Source organism: Myotis yumanensis, unplaced genomic scaffold, assembly GCF_028538775.1.
Source record: "Myotis yumanensis isolate MYYU_CA2020_CCGP unplaced genomic scaffold, mMyoYum1.0.hap1 SCAF_3, whole genome shotgun sequence".
Taxonomy (NCBI): Eukaryota; Metazoa; Chordata; class Mammalia; order Chiroptera; family Vespertilionidae; genus Myotis; species Myotis yumanensis.
The window spans coordinates 87,639,528-87,655,449 of record NW_027223754.1 but is presented as its reverse complement, the minus strand read 5'-3'; the positions used below and the strand labels follow the sequence as shown (position 1 = coordinate 87,655,449).

At 43.9% G+C, this 15,922-nt stretch overlaps 1 protein-coding gene across 9 annotated transcripts in view; it reads left to right on the top strand.

The window, feature by feature from the left end:
• Nucleotides 1–11,477, top strand: part of CAB39L (calcium binding protein 39 like) — a 157,467-nt gene extending 145,990 nt beyond the window's left edge. For all 9 annotated transcript variants that reach the window (XM_070409072.1, XM_070409076.1, XM_070409075.1 and 6 more), the window contains one exon: nucleotides 9,383–11,477. In XM_070409072.1, the coding sequence (XP_070265173.1) occupies nucleotides 9,383–9,562 (180 nt within the window). In that variant the 3' untranslated portion in view covers nucleotides 9,563–11,477. The remainder of the gene's footprint in view (nucleotides 1–9,382) is intronic.
• The last annotated feature ends 4,445 nt before the right edge of the window (nucleotides 11,478–15,922 follow it).

Genomic DNA, 15,922 nt, shown 5'->3' with positions numbered 1-15,922 from the left:
GGGCCACCTCCTGGCTCCCAGGTGCTGAGGGATTCAGGCAGGGAAGGGGGGTGGCCCCAACTAATTGCCCCACAGGCGAAATAGTGGAACAGGTGAGGGGGTGGCACCAGGCCATGGTGGGGTGTCAGGCGGGGCTGCAAGGCTGGGGGTGTGAGCTGGGGGTGCGAGCCTGGGGGAGCAAGCTGGGGCCCCAATCCCCGCAGGCTACCCCGAGGGACCCCACCCATGCATGAATTTGTGCACTGGGCCTCTAGTAACTTATAAAAAGACAAACAATTCAATAGAAAAATGAGCAAAGGATACAAGTTGATAATCACAGATGAGGAAACCTAATTGGCCAATAAATAGTTGAAAATACTCATCTTACTAGTAATCATGGAAGTGGCCATTAAAATATTGATGAGATACCAGTTCACATTCTTTATATTGGCAAACATGTTTAAGTCTGACAATATCAAATTTTGGTAATGTTGAAGGCTATGAGAACTCTCATACACTGTAAATTGGTACAACTACTTTGGAGAACAGTTTAGCAAAATTAAGAACTGAAAGTGTGCATAAGGAATCATGTACAAAAATGTTCATTGCAACATTGTTTAGAATGGTGTAAAATTAGAGAAAAAAACGTAAATGGCTGGGGAAATAAAAATTGTGACATAGCCATATAACTGTATATATTAATGGGTTAAAATTAATAGAGTTATATGAATCAGTGTAGATAAACCTCAGAAACATTGAATGGGAACAAACATTAAAAGGATGTTATTTAAAGTTTGAAAACATACAAAAATAATCCCACATGTGGATTCAGTTATGCAGTTATAGTCTAAAAACCTGCAGGGGAGGGTTAGGGAAGATAATGGTATCATGAAGAAGTGTCCAATAGACTTTAATTATATTGGCAATATTTTATTTTAAAAATTTCAATTATTCCTATACTCTTCTCTGTTATAATTATTTCATAAAAAATAAACACAAATTCGATGGAACAAAAATAGACTGCTGTGGACTAGAAAATGCCTATGTAGTTTAAAATGATTGTCCCGCTTAAGACCCTTTTGACAGTAAGACTGTATGTCATGTCATTCAGCTTCCATGGAATTTTAATATCTCATCCTAGAAGAGAGCAAGTTTTACATAATTATGCTAAAAATGCATAATTCATTGAGTGGCAAAATAGAAATAACCTACTTTCATCCTTTGAGATCAGAATTTGGATCATCTAATTTCATTGGACAGATTAGGTACATTTAAAAATAGTTGACAGCTTGTTTACTTGCATATGTGTATAACCCTAACCCTACCCTGTACCCCAACTATGCTCCTTCCACTGAAATGTGAACGGAATTGTTTACTTGTCAAAAATAATATCTTATTATTTAGAAAAAGTAACAGTGAAGACCTAGAGTTTTTTCACAGCTCTTTATTGATAGTTTTTTCCCCAAAGCACCTTCCGTAAGGTGCAGAAAATGTGGAACACATGACTAAAAATGTCTTTACCAGATTATTAACGTCTCATTTTCATTAACTTGCTGATAAGTTCAGGGTCTGGAATGAGATGCCATTTCACATGTTCTCCTGTTGACAGCAGGATGGTGTGGTGACAGCAGGAAAGAACTGGATGGAAGTCAGAGGCCCTAGGTTTTTGTTCTGGCTCAGTTGCCAGCAGTGACTTTGGGCAAATCCATCTGGATCCATCATTTCCTCACTTACAGAATGAGTAACATTAAAGTCTAGGTCTAAGATACTAGGTTCAGTTGACCTTTGTCTCTGTCATCTGGCTCTCCCAGAGATGTGTCCATTACGAATGTAAGAATCAGCTATGAGCTAATCTTCTTCCTTTCCCTTCTCTGTTAACCTCCTTAATGGCAAAGGACATGTTGCCACTTCCCACCAAACCTTGTGCCTTTTGACTCACCTCTCAGAGGTGCTGGAACTTGGGGATGACTCATGCCAAAATTTGTCCTAAGTGTATTGCTCTGTCACTCACATCCAAGCAGTTGGCCACAGTTGCCATTTCTATGAAAACAAGAAGCTCTATCCTAGCTTATTCCAAAACTCAAAGGCCAGCTTGATAATTCATCTTAAAAAAAAAGTATACAGAACAAGAAACATCCTAGTTGAGAATAATTTTAATGTGGTCTTACTAAAAAGCACGCAGAATTACACATTAATTTAGTGAAAGACTAACCCTAAATTACTTACTTCCTGAAGGACCCATTTTTTAGCAGACCAACTTCTCCAGTCACGATGCACCAAATCTAAGTCTACTGATGGAGAAAGCGATTGAGACCAAATGAATTTAGGAGTCAGCTATGAGCTGATCCTATATAATAAAGAGGTAATATACAATTTGACCCTCACTCCATCATGCTGTCACAAGATGGCTGCACCCACAGCAGTGGTGGAGTTCCTGTAACGAGCCAGAATGAGTGATCAGCAGGGACCTGAGGCTGTGTGGTGCCAGGCCAGGGCAGGGCACCTGAGGCTGCGCACCCCCCCCCCCCCCCCCGCCCAGCGGAGCAGGACGAGGGACCTCAGACCATGCCCCCTGCCCGGTGGGGCTTGACAGGAGACCTCAGACCACGTCCCTCCAGCTTGGTGGGGCTTGACAGGAGGACCTCAGCCGCACCCCCTGCCCCAGCACCAGGCCAGGGGACCTCAGGCCTCACCCCAGACCCGGCAGGGCTTGACGGTGGACCTCAGGCCACACCCTGGTGCCAGGCTGGAGGACCTGAGGCTGCGCCCCCTGCCCAGCGGGGCTTGAAAGAGGTGGGGCCGACCGGGTCTGGATCTCGCCCAATGGGGGTGGGGCCGGCCGGGTCTGAGTCTTGCGCTATTTCGAGGTTCACGCAGGTGGGCGGTGACTTGACTCTGGGTCCCATGGTGTGCCCCAGACTCTGACAGGAGGAAGATTTTCATATACATTTTACTAATTTTCTTAAATCTCTGACACTTCTATTATAGAGAAAGAGCAAATAACAATATTAAAATATTTCTTCTAATTAATTCACTTTTTTTAAAAAATATGTTTTATTGGTTTTTTACAGAGAGGAAGGGAGAGGGACAGAGAGTTAGAAACATCAATGAGAGAGAAACATCGATCAGCTGTTTCCTGCACACCTCCTAATGGGGATGTGCCCACAACCAAGCTACATGCCCTTCACGGGAATCGAACCTGGGACCTTTCGGTCTGCAGGCTGATGCTCTATCCACTGAGCCAAACCAGTTTGGGCTAATTAATTCACTTTTAATGTGCATGAATTTTGTGCACCAAGCCACTAGTTTAATAATAAAACTTTTTCTAAAAATTTTAATAGTACATTGAAAAAGTGTTTATATCAGCTAATGTTTTATCAACTACTTTTAACTAGTGTCAAAATAATCTAAATATTGTATTCATTTGGAAAGGTGAACCTGTAGAATAAAAAGGTCTTATTCTACACTTGCACAGATGAAATTTTCTTTTTAGTAACTTCTATGTAAGTATAACAAGAGCCCCAATTTCAAATCCATGTACAAAGCACTCCAGGCTTACAGCATGCATTACAGACGGTAGGGTTCATAAAGGAGAAAACTAGCTTACAATATTGGGTCTAGCACAAATCCCTCTTGGCAAAATAGAACTTGTTGTGTAAATTTTTTTAATATATTTTACTGATTTTTTGCAGAGATAGGAAGGGAGAGGGATCAAGAGTTAGAAACATCGATGAGAGAGAAAAATTGGTCAGCTGCCTCCTGCACACCTCCTACTGGGGATGTGCCCACAACCATGGTAAATGCCCTTGACCAGAATTGAACCTGGACCTTTCAGTCCACAGGCCAATGCTCTGTCCACTAAGCCAAACCGGTTAGGGCCATGTTGTTTAAATTAAGGGATACAGACAATAAGACTGCATTCTAAAAAGAAAAGTCACAAGTAGTTTCATTTGTATAACTTTTGGGGGGATTGAAAATAGCATTTAAAAATGGGTACAGCAGAGAGAACCAACAAATGCTCTATCTTGAACATATAGTCAAATGATTTGGTTTTGCCCTGGCCGGTGTGCTCGGTGGTTAGAGTGTGTCCTTGCCACCCACCCCCTCCTCCCCCCCCCCCCCCCCCACACACACAAACACACCAAAAGGTCTCAGGTTTGATTCCTGGTCAAGGTCACTCCCTCCCTCTCTTCTATTCTCTCTAAAAATCAATGGAGAAACTATCCTCAGGTGAGGGTAACAAAACAAAAAAATATTTGGTTTCCCAGACCTTGATTTACAAGTTCATTCCTTATGAAATGGTTCATCTCAAGCCTTGACCAGGGCTCTTCAGTATCCCAGCTGCCCTGAAGGAGTCCTGCAGTATTGCATTAATTGCCTCAAATCAGCATCTACCTTTAGAGGCAGCAGAATTCAGAACTCATACAAAATAAAAATAAGGCAAAATTTAAAACTTGAAAACAAATGTAACCATTTTTAGGTCTATTGGACAGTATATGGATTGAATGGAGTTGATCCAATGATGCCTATATGCAAATTCCAACACATTTTACATTTATTTCAGATTGATACAGAGAAGCTCAGTTTGCCCAGTATATGTAATCTTCTTAAAAAGAAAGACTGTTAGGAGTTACTTATGTAGTTACCACAAATGCCAGACTATTTCTTTTGTTGTTGTTGTTAATCCTCACTCAAGGATATTTTTCCATTGATTTTTTAGAGAAAGTGGAAGGGATGGGGAGAGACTGAGAAAGAGAAACATCGATGTGAGAGAGACACATTGATTGATTGCCTCCCGAACACCCCCCCCCCCCCCCCCCCCACCAGCCAGGGGCGGAGATCAAGACTGCAACTAAGGTTTGACCGGAATTGAACCTGGGACCCTTCAGTCTATGGGCTGATGCTCTATCCCAGGGGTCCTCAAACTACGGCCCGCGGGCCACATGCAAATACAAATATTGTATTTGTTCCCGTTTTGTTTTTTTACTTCAAAATAAGGTATGTGCAGTGTGCATAGGAATTTGTTCATAGTTTTTTTTTAAACTATAGTCCGGCCCTCCAATGGTCTGAGGGACAGTGAACTTGTCCCCCGTTTAAAAAGTTTGAGGACCCCTGCTCTATCCACTGAGCCGAACTAGCTAGGGCAATGCCAGACAATTTCTAGCTAAAACTTCACAGCATGGTAATTAGAAGAGCCACACAGTTGGCTCCAGTAGGTGACTTCCTAACATACTAATACATCAGGCATTTTGTGTCACATTGTAAATGTTACTTTTTTAAGTAAGTAACAATTGTAGCTCATTGTAGTAAAACTCACATAACACAAAATTCACCATTTAAGTGTACAATTCAGTGACATTTAGTCTATTTCCAGTGTTATGCAGCTATCACCACTATCTAGTTAGAACAGTTTCATCACCGAAAAGGAAACCCTGTACATATATTAAACAATTATTCCTCATTTGGCCTTACCTCCAGCTCTGCTAACCACTAATCTGTTTTCAATCTCTATGGATTTGCCTATTCCAGATATTTTGTATAAATGGAATTTCACAATATATGGCCTTTTGTGTCTGGTTTCTTTCATTAGCATCTCTTCAAGGTTCATCCATGTTGTAATGGAATCAGTACTTCATTCCTTTTTATGGCCTAATAATATTCCATTGTATGAATATATCACAATTTGTTTATCCATTCTTTAGTTGATGGACTTTGGGCTATTGTGAATAGTGCTGCTGTGAACATTCTTGTCCAAGTTTTTGTTTGAACAAATGTTTTCAATTCTTCGGGTATATACTCAGGAATGTAATTGCTCAGTGTTATGGTAATTCACACAGAGGCTACACCATTTACATTCCCACCAATAATGTTCAGGGCTCCAGTTACTCCCCTTCCTCACCAACACTTGTTATTGTCAGTTTTAAAAATTGTAGCTGGCCTAGTGGGTGTGAAGTGACATCTGTGGTTTTGATTTGCATTTCACTAGTGACTAATGATGATGAACACTTTTTTATGTGTTTATTGGCCATTTGTATATCTTCTTTGGAGAGAAGTGTCTATTCAAGTCCTGTGCCCCTTTGTAAAAAGGCTTGTTTTTTGTTGTTGTTGTTCATTCTCACCTGAGGATATTTTTCCATTAATTTTTAGAGAGAGGGGATGAGACAGAGAGAGAGAAACATTGATGTGAGAGAGACGTATCGATTGGTTGCCTCCCACACGTGCCCCAACTGTGGCCTGGGATAGAGCCTGTAACCGGGTATGTGCCCTTGACTGGAATCGAACCTGTGACCCTTCAGTCTGTGGGCCAACGCTCTACCTACTGAGCCAAACCAGCCTCAGTGCTTGTTTGTATTTTTGTTGTTGAATTATAAGAGTTCTTTATTGTATTTAGGATGCTAGACACTTATCATATATATGATTTGCAGGTATCTTCTCCCATTCTATGCTCTTGATAGTGTCCTGTGATACACAAATTTTTAATTTTTGATGTTCAGTTTATTTTTTCTTTTGTTGCTCTTGCTTTTGGTCATAGCTAAAAAACATTGCCAAATCCAAGGTCATGAAGTTGTACCCCTATATTTTCCTTTAAAAATTTTATTAACTCTTATGTTTAGGTCTTTGATTGATTTTGAGTTACTTTTTACTTATGGTGTGAGGTAAGGCCCCAACTTCATTGTTTGGTATGTGGATATCCAGTTGTCCCATGTTGAAAGTTTTAGGTTGTTTTAATGAATAGATGTTGGATTTTGTTGAATACTTTTTCTATATCAAGTGAAATGATCATGTGGTTTCTTTCATTGTATTAATGTGATATATTAGATTCCTAGAGCTATAGTAACAAAATACCATAGGCTGAGTGGCTTAAAGCAGCAGAAAGTTATTTTCTCTCAGTTCTGGAGACTACAGTCTAACATCAAGGATCAACAGAGTTGCTTCCTTTGGGAGGCTCAGGGAGAATGCATGCTATGCCTGTCTCCTACTTCTGCTAGTTCCCAGCAGTCCTTGGCATTCCTTGGCTTATTGTGTAACTCCAATCTCTGTGTTCATTTTTACATGGCATTTTCTCTCTACATCCCTGTGTCTCTGTGTCCAAATTTCCCTCTTCTTAAAAGTCATTGGGTTAGGGGCCACCCTAATCCACTGTGACCTCATCTTAATTTGATTACATCCCTATTTCCAAATAAGGTCACATCCACAGATACTGAGGGTTAGGACTTGAACATTCATCTTTTGAGGGGACTTTTCACCTTTGCCTTTTTTTTAGTTCAACCTAGTACATGTGGTATATTACATTGATTTTATTATGTTAAGCCAACCTTGGGTTTCTGGAATAAATTCTAGTTGGCTATGGCATATCATCTTTTTTCATATGATGATAGACTCGATTTGCTTGTATTTTGTTGAGGGTTTTTGCATCTTTATTCATAAAAGATATTGGTCTGTTGTTTTCTTGTGATATTTTTATCTGGTTTTGGTATCAGAGTAATACTGGCCTCATAGAATGAGTTAAGAAGTAGTCCCTTCTGTTTTATTTTTTGGAGAATTTTTAAATGAATTAGTGTTAATTCTTTAAAATTTTGTAGAATTTACCAGTAAAATTGCCTGGTCCTAAGCTTTTCTTTATCAGGAGGGTTTTGATTACTGATTCAATCTCCTTATAGGATTTTTAAAAATAGTATAAAAGAATAATGTGAATAATTGTACATCAAAAAATTAGATAACCTAGATGAAATGGACAAATCATTAGGAACATGCAAATTACCAAATAATAAATAGAAAATATGATTCATAGACTAGCTCTCATGTCACCTACACCAGCGGTTGCCAACCGGTGGCCTGCGGACCACTGGTGGTCCATGAGGTCCGAAAGGTTGGCGACCGCTGACCTACACCATGAGCCTTTCCTGTTCCAAATGCAGAAATCTAATATAATCTTCCCCTCCTTTGAATCTCTGCAGTCTTTCAGAACCTCATTGGTTCTTATCTTTTTAAAAGATTTATATTTTTAATGATTTCAGAGAGGAAGGGAGAGGGAGGGAGAGATAGAAACATCAGTGATGAGAGAGAATCATTGATCAGCTGCCTCCTGAATGCCCTACCCTGGGGATCAAGCCCGAAACCCAGGCATGTGCCCTGACCTGGAATTGAACCATGACCTCCTGGTTCATAGGTTGATGCTCAACCACTGAGCCGTACTGGCTGGGTGGTTCATAAAATCTTTGTGTAGTTTTCTCCCTCCCCATAACTGCTGGGTTGGGGGAACCTTTAGGGCTCAACCTTGTGGCCCCCACTGTCATAAGCAATCCTGTTCCTAGCATGTTGAGAGTAGAGTGCACTGTTGGAGGTACAGGATGTGGAGGCAGGGGCTGAGGGGCTGGTGGTGAAACACTGCATTTTTTAAAAAATATATTTTATTGATTTTTTACAGAGAGGAAGGGAGAAAGATAGAGAGTTAGAAACATCGATGAGATAGAAACATCGATCAGCTGCCTCTTGCACATCCCCTACTGGGGATGTGCCCGCAACCAAGGTACATGCCCTTGACCGGAATCGAACCTGGGACCCTTGAGTCTGCAGGCTGACGCTCTATCCAATGAGCCAAACAGGTTAGGGCGAAACACTGCATTTTTAAGTGTGAGAGAACATGAGAGAGCCCAGAGAGCTATAGAGGAGTTGATACCTTTATGGGTATTCTGGTCATGTAGTCATATATGTAGCATCTAACGAGGAAGTATGTCCATTGCAAAATATTGTACCAATCAATATTATAGTTTTGAGGGATTGTGTCTTACTATTATAGTTTTTGCTGCCTTTTATAGTATACCTAAATTATTTGTCCAGGATCACGGTTTCAACCAGGAGTACATATAAGACTCTTTGTGGAACTTTATAAAAATACAGAATGCCGGACCTGCAGCCCAGATCTGCTGAGCTAGAACCTCTGGGAGGAAGGGCCTGGGCAGTTGTAAATTATAAATGTCCACATACACAAGAAAACAGTGGTGACCTCTGGGGGAGGGAAGGTGAGAGGAAGACTTTACACCTTTGCCCTTTTTAAATTTTAAGCCAGATGAGTATATTACATATTAGGTATATTAAATACATTATATATTGAATATATTGTGTTAAATACATGTTGAATATATTATTTTTAATATATAATTATATATTTAATTATAACTTAAATATATAATTATAGCATATAATTTTAAATATATCAAATAGAGTTTTATGTAATGTATGGGAAATGGACATGAATGGGGAATTACTGACTTTCCTTAATAAAGGAAGTATGACCCAGGCTTTCTATATTATACTAACACAGGCGCCACATGAACAAGTGGGATCCATGCTGTCCCTGGCGTGCATTGCTTATCTCCGTATTTGTTACTTTATGTTTCAGGTATTTGTGGCCAGTCCTCACAAAACACAGCCTATTGTGGAGATTCTGTTAAAAAATCAACCCAAACTCATTGAGTTTCTGAGCAGCTTCCAAAAAGAAAGGACGGACGATGAGCAGTTCACTGATGAGAAGAACTACTTGATTAAACAGATTCGCGACTTGAAGAAAACGGCCCCTTGAAGCCTCACCCAGTTCCTGGCCAGTCACCGTCTCATGAGAGGTGCCTATTTTTCTCAGTTTATTGTTCAGTGTAGATGGAATATAAACATTTGAATGAAAAGAAACTAACCTAGAACTATATATTCAGTTTAATCAAGTCTGTAATTATGTGAAATCAGAGCCATTAATAAAAGCAATTGTAACTTTTTGTTGATGAAAAGCAGCCCTGAGCTCTCAGTCCCTATGAACCCCTAAGGAGGAGCCCAAGTGATGGGTCACTGAACCCTCAAAGAGGGTGGAATTCTCAGGGGAGCTGGGCCTGGGCAGAAGGCACAAGAGTGTTTGACTTACCTGCACTTGGGCTAATTCCTTAAGGCACTGACAGGTCTGAGCAAATAAGATCCATGTTTTCAGTCACTGCATATTCTTGTTCCCTGCCCATGTCTTTTAACTCTAATTGGTGGTTCCTGACTTCCTAGGAAATCGATGTGCACCCCTTGCTCAGCCCTCCTTTCTGCTCACTGTCCCACATTCCATCACGAGGGATGTCCTCAGCACTCCTGACTCCTGGCACCCCTCCTCCTGCCCTCCCCCTCCCAACACACACTCCACCTGCAGTAGGGATAGCTCAGAACCAAGGATTTCCAAGGGCACAGGGGCATAGCAGACCTGGGTGGTATGACCTGCTCACTTGAAAACTCAGAACAGGTGATTCAAAACCACAGTTCTAGCTATAGTCATGGATGTTTCACACTGACTTCCAAGGCATTCATGAACGTTTGGAATATTTCATTCATAATTATCATGGGGAAAATGTTTTGTGGCGAAAGTGTTTCAGAGCAGGAATCATTGCATTAGGATGCCTAGAATGTACAAAGCCATGAGTCCAGAGGGTCACACAGGTCTTTAAACCACTTTTATAAATAAACATTGTCATTGGGAGTGCAGATGATTAAATGCATAAAGAAGTGTCAAGTGTCTAAAAAAATGTTCTGTTTATTTTCTAATAAGCTGTCACTCTTAATTTCCTATTAAAATATTCAGTGAAAAGGTAGAAAAAGTGTAAAATGTTGGTCCCAAGTACTCTCTTGCAGTTTCCAAATCAAGAGTTATTGTCTTCTGTAGGAACCTTTACTTCTTACAATATTGGGTGTTGTGTTCTTCAACCAGATGTTTCTCCACTCAGAGAGGGATACATCCCTCTCCAGGCTCATGCCCTCTGTAGACTTAGCATCTGAAGAAGTACCTGGCAGGGTTTCACCCTCCTTGGCTGGGACACAGGTTCCTGTTCTGTGTGCAGCGTGGAACCCTGAGGCGAATGGTGTGGGCCCTGGGGGGCCTTCTGGCAGCAGCTCTGGCCAATGCTGGCGTGGGAGGGTCAGCCGGCAGCCCATCTGATGCCCTTCATTCTTTAGTCTAATTACGTTTATAACATTCCCAGACAGTCTGAAGTCTATTAGAGTTTGTCTTTTCTGGTTTTGCTTATTTGATTAGAAGAGATGAGTGTAAATATATTTTTTAAAAGCAAAGGCACAGTAACCTCTGGAAATTTACTTGGTTGCTTAAATACTGTCCCACAACATCATGGGACACATGTTTTCAATTGCAAATCAAGGCATTGGTTTAACCTTTTTGATAAGTAAGACATTTTATTTTCTCTGGGCTTGAATTAGCTCTTACCTAGCAACCCCTTATCCTAGTTTGGTACCTCTCAAACAAAACTGGGCTTAAGAGACAATAAGTGAAGTAGCTGGGGCTTTGTTGCAATACAGATTTGTAAATTATTAATGTGAAAGAGGGAGCCAGAAGCTCACAGTCAATATATACTTGCACAAAATTCACTGTAAATATTGTGAGAATTGAATTTTGAAAGGTCATATTAAATAAACTATTTCAAAAGCACTCATTTAAAATAAAGACTGACTAAATAAAAAGGTCCTGCATGCTCCATGGTTGGTTTGCGTGTCCTGTGTCTGTGTCCTCCTCAGCACCTTAAACAGGAAAGCCCCAGGTGGAGCATGGGCGGCCTCCTGGTGGGGTGGGCTCCGGAGGCCCTGCACCGAGGCCCTGCACCGTCATCCTGGGCACTGCACTGTCGGCACCATCTGTCCGTGGTGCTACCTACCATTAACCGAGCGCCGCATCCAGGCACTGCACATACACATCACATTATTGCTGCCTCACGACAGCCAGAGTCATTCCCACCTTATCTTTGAGGAAACTGAGGCTCTGATCAGCTTAAGGATCCCAGACAGCATGGGCTAGACCTGGAAGACAAACCTACAGTGGTCTGAGGCCAAACTGCTGCTCTTCCCTCTCTCATCCTCAAGGCTGAGAACTAGGGACCGCATGTCAGGAACTATGTGCCTTGCCTGACTGCTGCCCGGGAGGTGTCTGGGGTTAAGGTCCTAGCGTGAAGCCAGCAGGAGTTGAGATCATAATGTTCTTGGACGAGGCTCTCGGCTGAAGCCAGGCATCTGCCCAAACGTTAGGATTACCCTTGGAGAAAAGACCAAGTGGCCCTCAGCCCTTATCCAGCTGTTCCTGACTGCCAGCCTCCACAGGTTCATATCCTTGGAGGACTCTGGGGGGAAATAGATGCTGGGGAGGGGCGGCGAGCTTTGCCAAGCCTCTGTCACTAGCCAGACCGGTTTGCCCTGAGCCAGTGTGCAGCCTGGAAATTTCACAAGACCCGGAAGTGATTGTAAAAATGTGAAGGAAAATGAAATAGAAAAGTTGCTAGAATTTTTTAAATAAGAAAGACAGCGGTTTCAAAACAGATTTACAGATTTTTCTAGACTATTGTATTAAAAGAAATTAAGATTTTTATATATTTTACATGTCTTTTCTGTTGTATTCTGGCATGAATAATCACCTTTTCCTCCGTGTTCTTTCAGGAGGCTTGTGTTGGAGTGAGGGGCCTGTAGCTGGGTAAAGGTCTGAAACATAAAAAGACCTTGAAAAGCTAGACTTGGAAAGATCAGATGAATGTGAACAAAATTACTTTGTTTTGAAATATGGAGAGGGCTGTTATGTAACTGCTGGAATGAAAGCAAAGTAAAACAGAATGACCAGCCTGGCCTGCACTGGGCCTCCACAGACACCACTCTGAGCAGGGTCCCTCTCGGCTCTGCGCTCTGCCGAGGCCAGTGCTGGCTCCAACAGGGTGCGTCACTTGCTCCAGGTCAAGCAGCTGGCAGCAGTGGCAGGATTTAGGGCCAGGCCTGACCCCAAAGTCCCTATCTTTGCAAAACGGCTGCATGTCCAGCTGCCTCCCCGAGGCATGCTCTCCGCCCCAGGGGCAGACACTTTGTTCATCATGGCTGCCAAGGAAAAGTTAATCCTGGCCCCCAGTGCTAAAGGATGACTCATTGGAAAGAATTCAAAAGCTAGATTCATGTAAGGGGAGGGGTGGTAACTGCTCCACTTGGTTGTCTGATGTTTGGAAGAGCAAATGAGACCTATGTATAGGATAGGGAATTCACCTTCGAATTTCTCTGTCACCTTGAGGAACCCCTTGACTACCCAGATATTAATTTCAAACTGCAGTTCTGCACCTACTTTTGTTTACTTGGCTTGCCTTTTCGGTTGGACATATTAGCTTAGATTTCCCGATAGGATCGGTTGCTGCCCAGCCAGTCATTCCTCAGTGGCCCACCACCAGGGCGTTCCCATGAGGCAGAGGTTCTGCTGGAGGTCCCTCTGGTTCCTGTTGGGATTGCCTGTGCCTCATCACTGCCTCCCAGGGGGAGTGTACAAGTAGCAATACTCGCAGAGTCACAAAATCACACAAAAAGTCACAGCCCCTTCACCATTAATTCAATGTCAGTTGTAATTTAATCACCACACTGTGAGCCATTACATTATGTTATGTTATTTATTTATTTATCCTCACTCAAGGATACTTTTTCCATTGCTTTTCAGAGAGAGAATGGAAGGGAAAGAGGGAGGAGGGTAGAGAAAGAGAAACATCGATTGGTTGCCTCCTGCACATACCCTGACTGGGGTCAAGGATGGAACCTACAACCCAAGTACATGTCCTTGACTGGGAATGAAACCCATGACCCTTTGGTGCTCAGGCCAACGCTCAAACCACTTTTTATTTATTTATTTTTTTAAAATATATTTTATTGATTTTTTACAGAGAGGAAGGGAGAGAGATAGAGAGTTAGAAACATCGATGAGAGAGAAGCACAGATCAGCTGCCTCCTGCACATCTCCCACTGGGGATGTGCCCGCAACCCAGGTACATGCCCTTGACTGGAATCGAACCTGGGACCTTTCAGTCCGCAGGCCGACGCTCTGTCCTCTGAGCTAAACCGGTTTCGGCTCAAACCACTTTTTATTTTATTTTTGTTTTATTATTTATTTTTTGTTGTTGTTAATCCTCACCTGGGGATATTTTTCTATGGATTTTTAGAGAGAATGGAAAGGAGGGGGAGAGGAACATTGATGTGAAATATACACATCAATTGATTGCCTCCCACACGCTCCCTCACCAGGGCCAGGGAGTGAATTGAGCCTGCAACCGAGGTACATGTCTTGACTGGAATCGAACTCGGGACCCTTCAGTCCACAGGTCGACACTCTATCCTCTGAGCCAAATCAGCCAGGGCACCATTTTTTATTTTTTAAAGCTGTGAACATAGGGGTCCTTTGGGAGAACCTGTTTTAATACTCATTAATTTATCCTTTAGAGAAGGTAAAAAAAAAAAATGAGTTCCCCTGGTTTTACTTCTGAAATTTAAAGCCTAAAGCAACCAAAATATTAATTTATTCAAATGCTTGTTTACTCATTTAATCCAACACCCACGAACTCATTCTCCATGCCCATGAGGGTTGGCTGGGAAGTAGAACCTCAGATGACATACCAGGACTGGAGGGTGAGACCTTGAGTGCCTGGGAGCTGGGTGAGCGGCCTTCACAAGTCCATCCCCCGGGCTTGAGTGGCAGGGAAGGGAAGGCAGACTTGAAGTGGGAGCCCAGGAGAAAGAGCTGGAATCCATGGAGGTGGTCTGCAGCCCACACCCCCCTCATCCCCCGGCCTCCACCTTCGAGGGTGTGTCACCACAGAGCTCCCCAGGCCGAGCCCAGGAGAGGAGAAGCTGATGGGGGAGGTGCAGCTGGGCTGTCCCTCCCCGCCCAGGAGGGTGAGCCAGCAGGTCTGCACCAACCTGCGCAGCGTGAGTGTGACTGCCACTTCCCTTCCCTTTGCCACTCTGACAACTTCTCTTGAGACCAAGACAAATTTGTTAGTTCTGGAAACGTGTTCCAGCTGAGCTAGAGCGACACCTCACAAACCCACCATGTTCCCTACTGAGGGAGGGAGCCATGTTCCCCACCCAGGGAGCCATGTCCATGTTCCCCACCCAGGGAGGGAGCCATGTCCATGTTCCCCACCGAGGGAGGGAGCCATGTCCATGTTCCCCACCGAGAGAGCCGTGTCCATGTTCCCCACCGAGGGAGGGAGCCGTGTCCATGTTCCCCACCGAGAGAGCCGTGTCCATGTTCCCCACCCAGGGAGCCGTGTCCATGTTCCCCACCCAGGGAGCCGTCTCCATGTTCCCCACCCAGGGAGGGAGCCGTGTCCATGTTCCCCACCCAGGGAGGGAGCCGTGTCCATGTTCCCCACCGAGGGAGCTGTGTCCATGTTCCCCACCGAGGGAGGGAGCCGTCTCCATGTTCCCCACCCAGGGAGGGAGCCGTGTCCATGTTCCCCACCCAGGGAGGGAGCCATGTCCATGTTCCCCACCCAGGGAGCCGTGTCCATGTTCCCCACCCAGGGAGCCGTCTCCATGTTCCCCACCCAGGGAGGGAGCCGTGTCCATGTTCCCCACCCAGGGAGGGAGCCGTGTCCATGTTCCCCACCCAGGGAGGGAGCCGTGTCCATGTTCCCCACCTAGAGAGTCGTGTCCATGTTCCCCACCGAGGGAGCCGTGTCCATGTTCCCCACCGAGGGAGGGAGCCATGTCCACGTTCCCCACCGAGGGAGCTGTGTCCACGTTCCCCACCGAGGGAGCCGTGTCCATGTTCCCCACCGAGGGAGTCGTGTCCATGTTCGCCACCTAGAGAGTCGTGTCCATGTTCCCCACCTAGAGAGTCGTGTCCATGTTCCCCACCTAGAGAGTCGTGTCCATGTTCCCCACCTAGAGAGTCGTGTCCATGTTCCCCACCGAGAGAGAGAGCCATGTCCATGTTCCCCACCGAAGGAGCCGTGTCCATGTTCCCCACCGAGGGAGCCATGTCCATGTTCCCCACCGAGAGAGTCATGTCCATGTTCCCCACCCAGGGAGGGAGCCATGTCCATGTTCCCCACCGAGAGAGTCATGTCCATGTTCCCCACCCAGGGAGGGAGCCGTGTCCATGTTCCCCACCGAGAGA